The sequence below is a fragment of the Maylandia zebra genome, linkage group LG15 (assembly GCF_041146795.1).
Source record: "Maylandia zebra isolate NMK-2024a linkage group LG15, Mzebra_GT3a, whole genome shotgun sequence".
Lineage (NCBI taxonomy): Eukaryota > Metazoa > Chordata > Actinopteri > Cichliformes > Cichlidae > Maylandia > Maylandia zebra.
The window spans coordinates 14,890,556-14,905,202 of record NC_135181.1 but is presented as its reverse complement, the minus strand read 5'-3'; the positions used below and the strand labels follow the sequence as shown (position 1 = coordinate 14,905,202).

Sequence of the window (14,647 nt, the reverse complement as noted above, 5' to 3'; positions counted from 1 at the left end):
CAGCCAGCTCCTGCTGGGATATAAAGTCTAAAAAATACAATGTCATGTTTTGTTTAGAGAGTCAGGCAAGTACTCAACTTTCCATAGAGGCAGTGGAGCATAAAGCAGACGCACAATAGGTAAACATTGGCTGGTCATGTGAACGAAGCAGCAGCAACAGCAATGAGAGTGACTTCTATCAACTTTCTCAGACCTAACTCCTTCAGATCCAAACCAGCAACAACCTGCCTCAGCCAGTAACAGCTGCGCATCTTTCAGTATTTATGCACTTAGTTTGTGCCTGTGGTTGAGTGTAAAGGTTTGCATCTTCATTACTAATGCAAAGAACATACAGTGCTGTATTTTTAATTTGAAACATTGAAATTTAGATGCAAAATGTCTTGTAAAAGTTCGTTTATGTGGCGTGCTGCCATCATAATTAAAAAGCTGGTTACTTGCTTAACCCAATTCATAACAGAGAAAGTTTGGCCAACTTTCAAACACTTTGACTAAAATTTCTGAATATTTCGTATTTAATTTAAAGTTACATGAGCCAATAATATCGCGAAGGCAGAAAAGAGATCTTTGACTGACAACTGATTGTTGGTTTACCTTTAATAGTAAAGAAGTCAGCTAACAGTCAAACAGACCTACAGTCATATGAAACAGAAGAGAGTATATAGAGCCGAGTGAAAACTTACTGTGACCACAGGAATTAAGTGGGCAAGTAGCAGACAGGTGCTGCGAATCAGATGCAGTTAATAACCTTTATAAAGGCAGAAGTTTTGCGGACTTTGCTGGTATCAGCAGTCCACTCTTCCCAGGAGTGGACTGCTGTAAATTCACCCCAAGGTCTTACTTTACAAAGCTCAGAGACTCTTCAACAACTCCACAAGCTACATCTCAGACTCCACGGGCAGTTAGCATTTTAAATGTTTAAGTTCATAACAGCACAATTAGAAAAAGACTCAACAAGTACGGCTTGTTTGGAAGGATTGCCTCTCTGAAAAGAACATGGCAACACATCTTAAGTTTCCAAAGTCTCATCTAAACAAATCACAGTACTTCTGGAAAAAGGTCCTTTAGACAGACCAAGCCAAAGTGGAGATAGTTGGCCATAATGCACAGCATCACATGTTGGGAAAACCAAACATAGCATAGCAGCCACAGGACCAGGGCACCTTGCAGTCATTGAAGGAACCACAAACTCCTCTGTATACCAAAGTATTCAAGAGTCAAAAAGGCCATCTTTCGCGCAGCCAAAACTTAGCCAGTAGTGAGTCATGGAAAATCAGAATGATCCCGAACACAACAGCAAATGTACAAGAGAATGGCTAAAAACAGAAAAGAAGCAATAGATTTTGCAATATCATTAGCCCAAGTCAAAGAATTCGACCTGACTGAAATTCTGTAGTGTGACCTTAAGAGCACTGTGCATAAAAAACTAGCCACAAACCTCAATGAGCTGAAGCAGTCTTGTGAAGAAGAGTGGGTCAAAACACATATGTGCAAGAAGCCCCTGTGAGCCAAAGGGCTCAGGCTTCAGGCTCCTCTAAAACGCATATATTATATTATATATAATATATATGTATGTATTCCTATTATGGATTTCAGGCACATGGCTGAGGAACACAGTCCTTTCTGTAAGCACAGAAGCCCCACCCACATCCTGCTTAAATGTTTTGTTTGAAAGGGTGACAAATCAGAAGAAGGTTGGCTTAGAATGAGAACAGGTTAAACAGTTTGTTACAAACAGATGCTGAACAGCGCTTGACTGTACTCCAGTAGAGTCCACAAATAAAAAACATGGAACTGAAAATGAGTAGAAAGTGTGCACTTTAATCTGCAGAATGTTAGGACAGATTTGCTTTAAACATGGATGCAAAATACACTATCATAAATTACAGGGCGAATTTTGGGGAAAAGTCACATGGTAACGCAAAGAACAACATGAAATCATTGAAACGGAATTATAAATACCAGCCCGCCACTCTGGCTTCTAAAAGCTTTCCATCCAAACAATGGGTGGCATCAGATGTAAACCAAAAGAACACCAACTCTGTGGGAGTTCAGACAATTCATCACTTCCACCAGCACATGACAAAAGGGAAAACATTACATTCATCTCTATTTAGAAAACCTGTTTGGGAAGCTACCCCTTTACTTATAACCGTGTAATTGCAGATAATTAGCAGCGACCACAAAGTGAAGTCAAGCTTTATGTTATTATAGCTCACAATTGTTTGCGGCTTCCTGAGGAAAAACATCGATCATTACCATAAGTCCATTATAGATCAATACAACAATATTTAGCATCACCACAAGGAGACGAGGGGATTTAAAAGGAGCTATCTCTCTTTCAGTGGGATTTTTATGTGCATTGCAGTATGTCACATGAGCTCGGCATTAGTGAGCCACATCCGCTCAATGAGATACTACAGTTTCTAATCATATGTTCATACTAAGACTACTGGAAGTATGAGTCTGGGAGTATATTACATAACTTTGCTTGACTGGAAGTGAGAGTAAAATGTATTTTTCAGCTAAACTCACTGTTCACAGTGATTGGGACTTTACGGAGGCATCAGAACATGGCCAATTAAGATAATAGAGATTATTTAACTGATTTTGCTTGAAACAAACTGGAAAACAAAGACGCATCAGGTGGGAGGACTCAAAAGTTGACATTATATCAATTTGAAAACCTACACAGAGGCTTCTATGTAATATTTCTCCTTTTTTGATGATGTCTCCCTCAGTGACCCCATCATCTGCATTAACCAGTGTGCCTTATTCAGCTGTCTTCCTTTCCAGATTTGTGATCTGCTTGTAACCTCAGTGACACAGAGCTGGACGAATAAAACAAAGAAAGCTTAGTCATCCGTTCAACTCTTCAGGCTTTCAAAGACGACCCTGTGAACACACTGTCTGACTGACTCTCAGTCTAATCATTTGTTTTATTACTAACATGCATATACACACTTTTTGCTGTGATCTTTATGGCTTGGAACTGGTATGTGCTATGGAAACACACTGGTATTATGTCACTCCTGTAAAAATGAGAAGTGGAAAGGGTTGTCTTTTTTTTTCAAGGTGTATGTCACATTACATCCAAGTGTGTCTGCATGATAGGTTTGGAGGGCAGAGCCCAACATTCAGAGTGCAACACTGGGTTATGTAAGGTAATTTGTTCTGTTTGGGGGACCTTCTGTAGAAGCACAGAAGAGTTAAAGTTACCTTATCCCCGAAAAGATAGCAGCTGTTCCCCAGCAGCATCGGGATCAGTTCACCGCTAATTCAATTAAACTGTAAACTAAAACCACTCTGGTTGATTATAACTATTCTTTCTTTATTTGCTGTAAATGAGTTTTATAATATTTGACTATTTTTCATTTGAAAACTGTGTTTCGGGAGTTCTCATTATAAGAGCAACGTTGATATTTTGAAATAATAAAAAAAACAACGATTCATTAAAAATCATTTATGTATCAACAGCATTAAAAATAATTCAAGTGTTAATATGGAATACAGCTGTCATCTTACGTGTCTTCTTCCCCTTAATTTAGAGAAAACACATGATCTTGATTAGTTATTAATAAAGTGCAAAGCGACCTGAAGGATGAAAAAGGCTGCAAACCAAAATAAAGCTTGTTCCCTTTTTAATGTGATTAAAAAAGGATTTCTTGAATCTGATTAGACACGTGACTTGTCACAGAAGACTGTGTGCTCTACATGTTTATTGTGTTTTTGTCAAGCATTCAGTTTGTGCATATAAATCCATATGAAAATGAATTTTGCATAAATTTTGACACTTAAAATAAATTCTTTATTTTGTCATTGAGTTATTTTGTTAGTTTGTCATGGGCATCTGGTAAATTGGTAAATCATACATTCTTATATAGTTCTATACTGTGTATTGTGTATTTTGTTGTACAGTTATTTTATTTTCAACTTATATATTTTATCTTATTCTTTCCCAGTTAAATTTACCCTTCATTCTAATTTGTGTTGTACAGTTATTTCATTTTTAACCTTAATTTTTTATATTTTATTCCTTCCTAGTTAAATTTACCCTTTTTAATTTTTCATATTTATTTCCTATCTTATTCATAACCTTTTCCTTTTTTTTTCGTTAGGTCACGAGCAGTTGTCTAAGCATTTCACTGCATATCGTACTGTGTATGACTGTGTACGTGACAAATAAAATTTGAATTTGAATTTGAATTTGAATTGGTGCGACATGCACATGTGCTAGAAAAGCATAGCGGATACTCATCTTGTGCATATTTGTCATTAAGTTATTACTCATAATTCATCCTATTTTTAATTGCGCAAACCATTTTCTATGGTTGCCATCTACAGCAGCTGCTCGGCCCATGCCATGAAGCTCCTGATGCACAGTTTTTGTGCTGATGTTAATGCCAAAGGAGGTCGGAAACTCATGTCTGATATGGAAGAAATTTCACAAACTGACTTGTTGCACTGGTGGCATCCTATTACAGTACTACACTGGAAGTTAGTTGTTGTTTAGAATGAGCGTTTCTTTCACAAATGTTCATAAAGAAAGCCTGCATGGTGTTGGATGTTATACTGTACATCTGCTGCAGCAGGACTGCCTGAATTTTGTCTATGTCTAAGTCTGCAGGTATGTGCAGATGCAGGCCAGGAATTTCTATGACTTGGTTTAGTTGACATGGGTAAAAATTGTGGCCAGTGAAAACACCAGAAGGGTGTAATGTGGCAACTACCGTATAGCCTCCCTCACACTCATACAGTATGCATCTTTACTCTTCTTTTTCTCCCCCCATAAACGTTGTTTCTTTCATGATATCATTAGCTCACATACTAACTTCATTAAGTACGTGAGGTAGATGAAGTCATTAATGACTATAGAATAAAGTATGAATGAAATGTATGACTAAATGTGGCCTGTATTCTAAAGCACTTTTAGTGGGCAGTAAGACTACAAAAGCACTATATAAATGCTAGTGCGTCATAACGTAAAGCCAGCAGAGGAAGCAGAAACCCACACTCAGGGCCACTGAGGGAAAACACTAATGCATATGTGCAGTTTGCTGCACAAGCAAACCTCAAAGCTGGAAACTTTTTGGGCTCCAGGCGAACAATTTTCATTCAAGCAAGCAGACACCATTTTTAGTATCCAGTTCTCCTTAATTCATCCATGAGTGGCACCCACAGAGAGTTTGGACCTTAAGGAGCTTGCATAACACTAGTGGACGGAGATATGCATCCAGTTTTCTATTCTCATATTGATGTTTTAGGAATTCAGTTAAAACTTTCACTACAAAATGAGTGGGAACTGCACATGTCAAACACTAAGATGGGATCACATCGGCCATAACACCAATGACTTTTTGAGTCATTAGCCTTGCAGATGGTACAATCATTTTTTTTAAGTTGTAGGTATTTGTGCGCCTCATGTAGGCAGGCTCCAGCCACTGTCACTGAATAAGAAAACCGGAAGAAAACAGGTGGAAAATGATTTCTTGGTAACACCTCTGGACTGAAACGTGGAGTAAAATTCAAAATTAACAAAAAAATTTGTTTTAAAGTTTACTATTTGTCAAACAAAAATAAATAAATAAATACATAAATAATTGTTTTTATCTTTGCTGATGTCTTTTCACTTGTCTCTTCACCTTCTTTTATCTTCCCAGAGCCGACACTTTCTCCGCTCTCCTCTGAGAAGAGCTGAAGTATTCGTCTCGGTGCGCCCACGAGGAACATCCACTGAGAGTTACGTTCTTTGTGCACTCAACCACTTACTGCACTAACCTCTTAAGCTGACTGAATAATAATGGTGATTCTAATGTAAGTAATTAATTGCATTAATAATTCAACACGTGCCCTCATGCGTAATTATGCAACAGCTAAAAGACGGGTTCGTGCCTGCTGCCAAATCAAACTGCTGCCAGCAATGGAGATAGAGAAATGATCCGATATTTTATTCAGTTCCAGCCCACATATAGAAACATTAGAGTCATTGACCCAGCGAGGATTTGCTGAGCACGCCTGCTCATTTTAAGCAGCAGCATACGTCACATGCATACACTAATGTGCTTACGCACTTGGTAACTGCCCAGCACATCAAGAACTGATGTACTGCTGGTGACAGAGTAACTAAACCAGCGCTGGAAGGGCTTTCAGCACTGTGATCCAAGCCACTTTTAATGTGATGGCAGAGTATGTCCTGCAAACAAACTAGGGGATTCTCCTTAACACTCCAAGGCTTTATCTTGGGATTATAATGACTAGTAGAGACAGCATGTCCCGCACACATTTGGATTCAGTTTCTTTCTCCTCAGAAGATTAAAGATTTAAAGAATACAGATGATGATGTGTCTCTATTGAGACAATGAGCTCACGTCTACTGAATCAACAATAGGCAAACAGCCAAATGATCTTTATACAAGAACTATTTAACAAGAGGTGATTCACTGTCATAAAAGTCCAAGCAAAACATGCTCTTTTTTTTTGAAGTAATGGTTTTCTAACTATAAACATGTGGGTTTAGATCCTATTCAAAAGAAAAATGTTTTTATGAGCCCAAAGCGAAGGTTAATGACATCAGGGATTAGATATTAGATGATCCTGAGGAAAAGAGATGCTTATTTTTTTATTAGTTTTTTTCCTCTTTTGAAATATTGAATTTTCTGCTGAAAATGCAAAATAAAAACTAACTTTTTGCATCATTCACCTAAATAATACAGTTGCAGAAAATAGTTTGCAGACCGAAGTGGACATAGCCCAATGAAAGACATGAAAAGAAAATACAGATGTTGATTTTGGGGGGTCTTTTTAACTATTTTTGAGATAGGACAGTGGAGATTCAAACCTAGCCTTACGGTGTATGGGTTGCCTGCTTGACCAAGTGAGTCATAGCAGTACAACCAAGGTTTTGGTTTTTTATTTTATTTTATTTTTTTGAGGTACATGATATGATATTACACATGTGGGAGGAAAAAAACTTCAATCAACAAGAATTTGAAGTTGAAATGGTTTTTATTTATTCATTTTCAATTAGCTCGTTCATGCATTTTTCTTCTGTCCTGCATATTTTTTTCTTCTCTTTCCAGTTATGTTTTCCTCATTCTAGTGAGTGATCTACTGAAGAGTGTGCTTTTAATGAGAGTATTCCATCTGTAAGAACCAGCTCCATAACTCACAGTGAGGTCTGCGGTTTATTCAGAGTTACTGGGACATGTTCCTGTTGAATTTTCCGTCTTTTATGAGACTTTTTGCATGATTATATCACCTCAGAAAATTGTAGTTATTTATATGATGGTGTTGGAGAGAGGAAGCAGCAACTGCAAAGAAAGATTTCTTCCACTGATTGCTGATTAAATTCAGGCTTATGAGAAGGCTTGAGCTTGTCCAAGCTGTCATTGGGTCAGAGACGGCACACCATTATAGGACATGTTTTAGAAAGGGCTTGTTTCTTTTTCTTTTAGGTGGTCCAAGTGTTTAAGACAGCTAATCTAAATATCTTGTAATAATTATTTTATGAACATATAAAACAACATTTTTCTTTTCAGTATGTAGTTAAAGAGTGGCTAGAGAAAAGTTATTGTTATTGGTGAATTAACAATACCGTTAATCTCTATAAAGTCATGCACGTGAATATGTAGGTAGGAGACAAGATTTTAAAGGACAGGAAGTAGAGGTAAAAGAAGCCTTGCAGTTTGCCTGTAGCTCCACTTCCACTGACCAGTCACTTTTATGCAGGCTTTAGGTGGATGTAACTGAACAAGAAGGTGAAAAAATGCAGTTTTGTAATACATCTTGGATGTAATCTAATTACAATTTAGCCTTGTATTATCCATTCATTCTCTTCCACTTATCCTTATCAGGGTCTATCCCAGCTGTCATGGGGCAAACTCCACACAGAAAGGCCCCAGTTAAACCCAGTCCACGCCACTATGCTATCCAGCTTTGCGTTAGCTTTTGTGAAGCTGTCTGGATTTATAAACACTGACTGGTGCAAAGAGCAGCATGACTACTTCCTGCAATGAAAGCCCTTAAAGCTGGGCCTGATGCGTTTCCAGGCTGTGATGTCACCAAGGTGTTGCTAGTGTTAGGGTTGTTAAAACAAAGGGGAAAAAAGTCTCATTTCAATTGTAGGTTTGTCTTGACACTCAGAACTGCATTAAATTAAAATGCACCAGCTTGTTTTATAGTGTTAAAAAGGAATTGTGGTAAATAATGTTGATCAGTTGGTTAATATTTAGTTTGCATGAAAATATTAGATCTTTGTAAAGCTACAAATTTACAAAAACAAAATCTTCTAAAACTTAAAAAAATTGCAGCTTAATGGTATTTTGTGCACCTATAAACATTATTTGGGAAGTTATTATAAAGTTTATTACGGTGTTTCAAAGACCATATAAGTAGGGGTGAGGTGCCAGTGATGTCACAAAATCTGAACCTAGTGATGGGTCAGATGCGTCCTGTTTTACTCACAGCTCTGTCTGTTCAGCTGTGTGGTCAGTTGATTTTTTGTTTACTTTTGCTGTCTTTTTTACCACGACCAGTCACAGCAAAGTACCTACCTGGACCTGGTTTTGCTGGAGATTTCTTTCTGTTAAAAGGTATTTTTTCATTCCCACTGTCGCCTGGTGTTTGCTCAAAGTGGGTTGTCTGATTGTTGGGTTTTCTCTCTATTATTGTAGGAGAACTATCTTACAGAATGAAGTGCCTTGATGCGACTGCTGTTGTGGTTCGGTGCCAGATGATTTCATTTCTGTTCCATTTAGACACTACAACATCCTGATTAGGCTGATTAAAAGATTGTAGTTTGCAGAAATTGGTCTCTGTCTGTTGCTGTGCATCACAGGACCAGTGTTGAAGAACATCTTGTGCATCTGCGATGTGAGCAGCTTTCACTGTATATGTGACACCAAATGTGATTTCTATCAAACATCCAAAAACATCAATGTTGAGAAAAGTTACTTGAAATTTCGATTCAGCGCTGCCAATCAGTAATCTACGTGAATGATGTCATTTCCTTGGTACCTGGAAGCTGAAGCCCTCAGCTACAAATGCTACAGCTAAGCTACCAGTATTATAGCCAGTCATGAATGCACAAGTTGCTGAGTATTTTCACAAATAATGAAATCCTTGTGTTATTAGCTGAATCACATGGTGTTACTATCAGCAAATGTACTCTTGAAAGGGCCAACTTGTTGCGATCTGGTTTTGAGTGTGCATTCCTCTGCACCATACCCTGCCGGGTTACAGGAAAATGACGTCATTCACGTAGATTACTGATTGGCAGAGCTAACTCGAAATTTCTAGTTACTTTTCTCAAAATTTTTAATTAGTAAGTCAAAATTTCGAGTTATGGATACTTTTATTTTTGTGGCGGAAATGGCCTTCCATACAACACTAATAGAAAAATTCTTAGTTTTTTATTTTTGCTTTTTAAATGTGTTTTTCAAACTTGTGAGAACAATAAATATCATTTGTTTTCTTTCTGCAGAATTCTGTCTGGATTCAGTGAAAGTCAATTCAGTGAATGTGTGAGCGTAATTCCGGGGAACCAACCGTTTAATTTGGCTTGTGTAATCATACAGTGATATCATATTGCTTGTTACACAAAGACTTCTATAGTGTAAGTCAACATATTATATGATGGCCATCTGCCCACGACTGCTTCTCATGACCTCCAATTGTATGCCCCTGTCCTTCTTTCTGTTATGTAACAGTCCTCTGCCTGGTAGAGTTCAAGGTTTGCCCTGTGGTGTGGCAGTGATAAGAAGTTCACCCCTGGGGTGAGGATACAGGGAAGATGACTCTGTTTCAGATCCCCGCGAACCCCCACATTTTATAATACTCAGTTCGAAATCGTGCAGAGGCGCTCCCCAGGTGGCATTTAGAGAGCATTTTCTTGCCCAAAGCTCATTTATTTTTTTCCTTAGAGGTGTATCCCACATTGATTCCATATTACTCCCACAGTTGGGTTAGTAAATATACACCCCAACCTCTTCCTTCCCTTTTCTCTTTTAGAAAACGATGTGTGCTTACTGGCTGTAGCTTCTCCTGCCTTTGTCAGTTACATGGATCGGCCAAAACATTAAAACCACCTGTCTAATACTGTGCAATTTCCCCTTGTGATGCTAAATCATGGCTTGGATGTAGGACCTTGAAGAGTGTTCTGACTGTAGGGCCTTTTTTTCCTGAAGGTCAGGGTGGGAACTTAATGTACTGGGCTTTTAAAGGTGTATCTCACAGACGAGTCAATTACTCAAAGTCTTTGAAATGTTTTTAAGTCATTTGGGGTATTTAGCACAACATTACATTGTATCAAGATGATCCCTGTTATTACCTTCTCCTTTCAGTGATTTTAATATTGTGGCTCATTGATTTATCTTAAATTATCATTATGGCTTGCAGGGACTGATTCTGTCATGTGCTAGCTGGCAGTTGACATGGAAAATTCCCCATTTTATTCTTGATACTGAGCTGTTTGCACATCATACTGAGCTCTCTGGTCCTTGGGGGTGTCCTGCGTTGGAGTGGAAAGTCCTGAGGCCTCATTCTGAAAATGACTTTAATTATAGATTCAAAGAATAAGCGAGGAATTAAGAGGTTCTTGTCTATTTTTACGCTTCAGCTTAACAAATTAGGCGTTCCACTCTCATATCCTGAAGCAATATTTGGACTTTGCTATAAGCCACGGCTGCGTGATATTATGTGTAGAGTACAGTGTCCGTACTGTTGATTTCATGTGCCAGGAGTCCAGTGGAACAGCGAGGCTCTGGTGTTGTCATTAATACTTAATGGCAGACTGAAACGCCAATCACTGTATTTGTAGCAGCCTCGAGGCTCGCAATTACAGAATGCAGTTACAGCCACCCGGGGGCTGGGGTAGTGTGCAATTAGTTGCCTGCATCTGATAGGGTTACAAGTCACAGATCAATAGTCATTGCTGCCCCGGCCACTAAATACAGGAGGAAGACTCAGATAGGAGATGAAGATAAGAACAGCTTCTGACAGATAAGGACAATGTGATGTAGGGAGACAGTGAAGCCTTTTTAAAAAATGTATAGAAATAAATGAGGTGGTGTAATCTATAAAAATATGACTTTATGAGCAAACAATCTGAATTTGCCACTTTCGCTGTCTAGTAACAGAGGTAGCTTATCTGTTTAAGAACTATGGTTTATGACTTATATTGGATATGGTTTTTGAATTATTAGTATCTAATGAAACATTTTATTGGTATATATTAATGTGCAAACCATTTTTTACTATGGTAGTACAATTGTTTTTCTTAATTGCAAAATGTGCAGTTTTAAAACAGCCTTTAAGTGCACGCATGGTTCACACAGAAGCTAATCAATTGCTCCATTACTTCTGCTATTTCAGTATGTCAGGGAAAAGCATTAAGTCTGTGAACAGTGGACTGTTTAAAGACTCTTTGAAAATTCAGGCAATATCAAAAAAGATCAACAATTTGTTGCACAGTGCTTTAACTTTTCTAAATATTTAACTTATTTAACATTCGCTGCTTTTTATCATTGTTTTATGTCTCTACCAAATCACTGGGGAAGTATGTGACTCATCAGCTGCTAAATGACCTACCATAGTCATCCACAAGTTACTAACTGTGTGTTTTATGGCGTGAATTATGTGGGGAAACCAGCATTTTCTCACTTTCCCCCTTGTACAGAGGATATTTTGTCTGAACTGACAACCTGGAAATCCAGACTTTGTAGAGTGATTGTGATTGTATGCAACTTCCACCTCGACTTTTCTCTCCTGTAAAAGATGTCATTGTGATCTCAATGGGAATTCAATCATTCTCAATGGGTATAATTGCATTTTAAAGAACCTACACTGAGTAGAGCTACCTGTTGCAGCCGTAATCTACTGTATAGACAGATTTACAGTGAAGGATGTGCTAAAGCTGCAGGGAGCTGCAAATTTGGTGATAATTCTCTGTATTTGCATCAATACCACCCCTCCTTTCACTCTGATGCACTTTCTCATGGCTATTTTGAGCATAATGATAAAACAAATGGTTATAACTCTTTTAAAAGCAAAATGAGCTGATGTAAACCTGGCCTCAGATCACAAGACAATTTGATTCATTACAGTAATTAAAGTTGTTTTTTTTTAGTTCCATTTTTCTGATATGATGTCAGACTGAGTAAAGCACGGAGAGTGCTATGGAGGAAAATGAGTAAAGCTGACCTCCAGTGAAACCACTAAAGCAAACAGGCTAATTTTCAAGCCTGATAAAAATTGAGTAAAGAGCTGCCAGTCTTGTGGTGTTGTCCTTGGACCCTTCGGAACAGGAGAAATGCGTTTGAGCACAAATGAAGATGCAAATGAAGGTCCCAATAATGCAGAGCTTTTCAGTTTTCATCACAAATTCACTGGCTGAAGTTTTAAATCCTTCATATTGTGTCTCAACATGTACAGAGAGATTTTCAGATTTTTGAAGCTCATGTCTAATGACAAAGTTGTGAGCAAAAGAATTCTTTGGCGAGAAGTTTGCACTTAACGTTTACGCACTCATTGGCTTCAAATCTGACTTTTAAATGATCCTCTATAATGCTGGAACTCAAAATAAATGTGGCCACTTCCAGCTGATGTAACATCCAAAGCTTGCTTTCCCAGTGAGCTCTAACCTGACTTTTTGGTTACTTTTTTGTTTTTGTTTTTTTGATTCAGGCACAGCACTCCTACGTAACCTTTGGTATTTCCTGACAGCAGAAGTTTTCCAAATGTTCTCCCACCTTCCTCACACACGTATTCATAAGGACTGGTGATATTGAGGCACAACTCTCGGATGAGCCTGCCCCTCAGTAGTCTTCCAGAAATGTAGCAATCACATTAAGTATATTTCCCTAACTATGAATAAAACAAATATAAATTATTTAAACCCTTATGGTTAAAGACACCCCCCCCCCCCCCCCCCCCCCCCCCCACCCCACACACACACACACATGCTACCTTCATATACTCTTAAAATACTCGGTTTTCATGTCTCCTGGCAGATTTGGCTGTATCTATTTTATTATAAACCTGTTGCATTGATATGTTTTTAAATAACATGATATTTTATGCTCTGTTTCTTTCATCTGTGCTGTCACTGATTAGACCAGGACATTGTGCAGTGATCATATTTTAATGTGATCAGCAGTGTTGGACAAGAATTACTTAAATCGGGGTACCTCCTCCCTCATATTCAATCGCGTTTTGTCTTTATACTCCCAATAATCTAAAACTGCTCCACAGGTTTATTTGATAGTCGAGACGAATTTTCTTCGTTTTGTGCAATAACCGAGAGTCAAACTAAAGTCCGAGTTTCCGCAGAGTATCTAAGAAGTTGCTCTCTTACCTATTGTCGTGATCACAGTGATGGCGAAGTAAAAGGAGCCGGCGAATTTCCACTGCATGCCGGCTTTGTGCGGCTTCAGCTGCAGCACCACTTTTTCCAGCTCGTCAAAGTCCTCCGAGGACAAGTTGAATGTCTGGAGCAGCTCCCCTTTCTTCAGGTGCAGCTCCATCCTCTGGGTCGTCTCCTCCTGAGATTCCAGGGCGTCGAAGATCGCGGCTCCCACGAGCAGGTAGGTGAAGGTGCAGATGATGAGGGCGAGGGTCCTCACGTTTTGCCTCTTCATGGTGGTGTGGTGTGTGTTAGGGGGACAGGCGGAGTGTCAGAGCGGGTCTTGAGGACGGGGAACTCGGCTGGCTCATGGCTGTGCTGCTCTGACGGAGCAGAGGAGCTCTCTGATTACTTTATGAGCCGAGGAGCTGTTCATTCAGCACCACGCCTCCCTCACCCACCAACCCACCCCCCTCCACGCATCCATCCCACCTCTCTCTCACACACACTCTCTCTCCGACTGCATGAATCCCATTTTAATTCTCCTTATGAAATACTGTGGACTCACTGAGAAACTGAGAACACTGTGCCCCAATGCTACAAAAAAAAAAGGTCAGCCTTTAATGAAGCACAGCGAAAAAATGTATGCCCACATTAGGGAAAAAGAAATGGAGGATAAATAATCTCACTTTAAAAAAAAAACCTTTCAGGTATTTAAGTTACAAGAAAAAAAACGTTACATGCGAACCAAGAAAAAAGGAAAAACGAAAAAAAACTTGATTTTGACTATTTAATTTTTCCTTTTACTTTGTTTATCATAAAAAAATATAAATAACCCAAGACATCCACATGCAAAATGTTTTTACAGGATTTACAGGCACTAGTAGAGAGGTGAAGAGTTTACTTCTCAGTAAAGAAAAACCTCTTATAGAAAATAATTTTTAATGAGATACAAATGAAATGTAAAAAAAAAATGCTACTTAACAATCAATAACAGTTTGGAAATATTTACAGAATTATCTGTTTGCCTTGTGGAGTCAGAGGAGACGAGTGTTAGGGGGGGATCTGTGACAGAAGGACAGCAGCGAGAGTGAAAGGAAAGGTTTACAAGATGGACGTGAGACCTGCTATGATGTGTAGTTTGGAAGTAGTGGCACCGACACAAAGACAGGAGGCAGCGCTGAAGATACTAAGATTTTAGGTGGGAGTGACTAGGAATGACAAGATTAGAAATGAACACACCAGGGGGACAGCTCAGGTCAAACGGATTAGAGACGAAGTTAGAGAGGCAGGCCTAAGGTGGCTTGGTCA

General features: G+C 38.7%; 1 protein-coding gene across 1 annotated transcript in view; it reads right to left on the bottom strand.

Moving 5' to 3' along the window:
• Nucleotides 1–13,722, bottom strand: part of kcnk3a (potassium channel, subfamily K, member 3a) — a 47,173-nt gene extending 33,451 nt beyond the window's left edge. The window contains exon 1 of the mRNA XM_004550429.3: nucleotides 13,349–13,722. Within this exon, the coding sequence (XP_004550486.1) occupies nucleotides 13,349–13,631 (283 nt within the window). The 5' untranslated portion in view covers nucleotides 13,632–13,722. The remainder of the gene's footprint in view (nucleotides 1–13,348) is intronic.
• Between the last annotated feature and the right edge of the window lie 925 nt (nucleotides 13,723–14,647).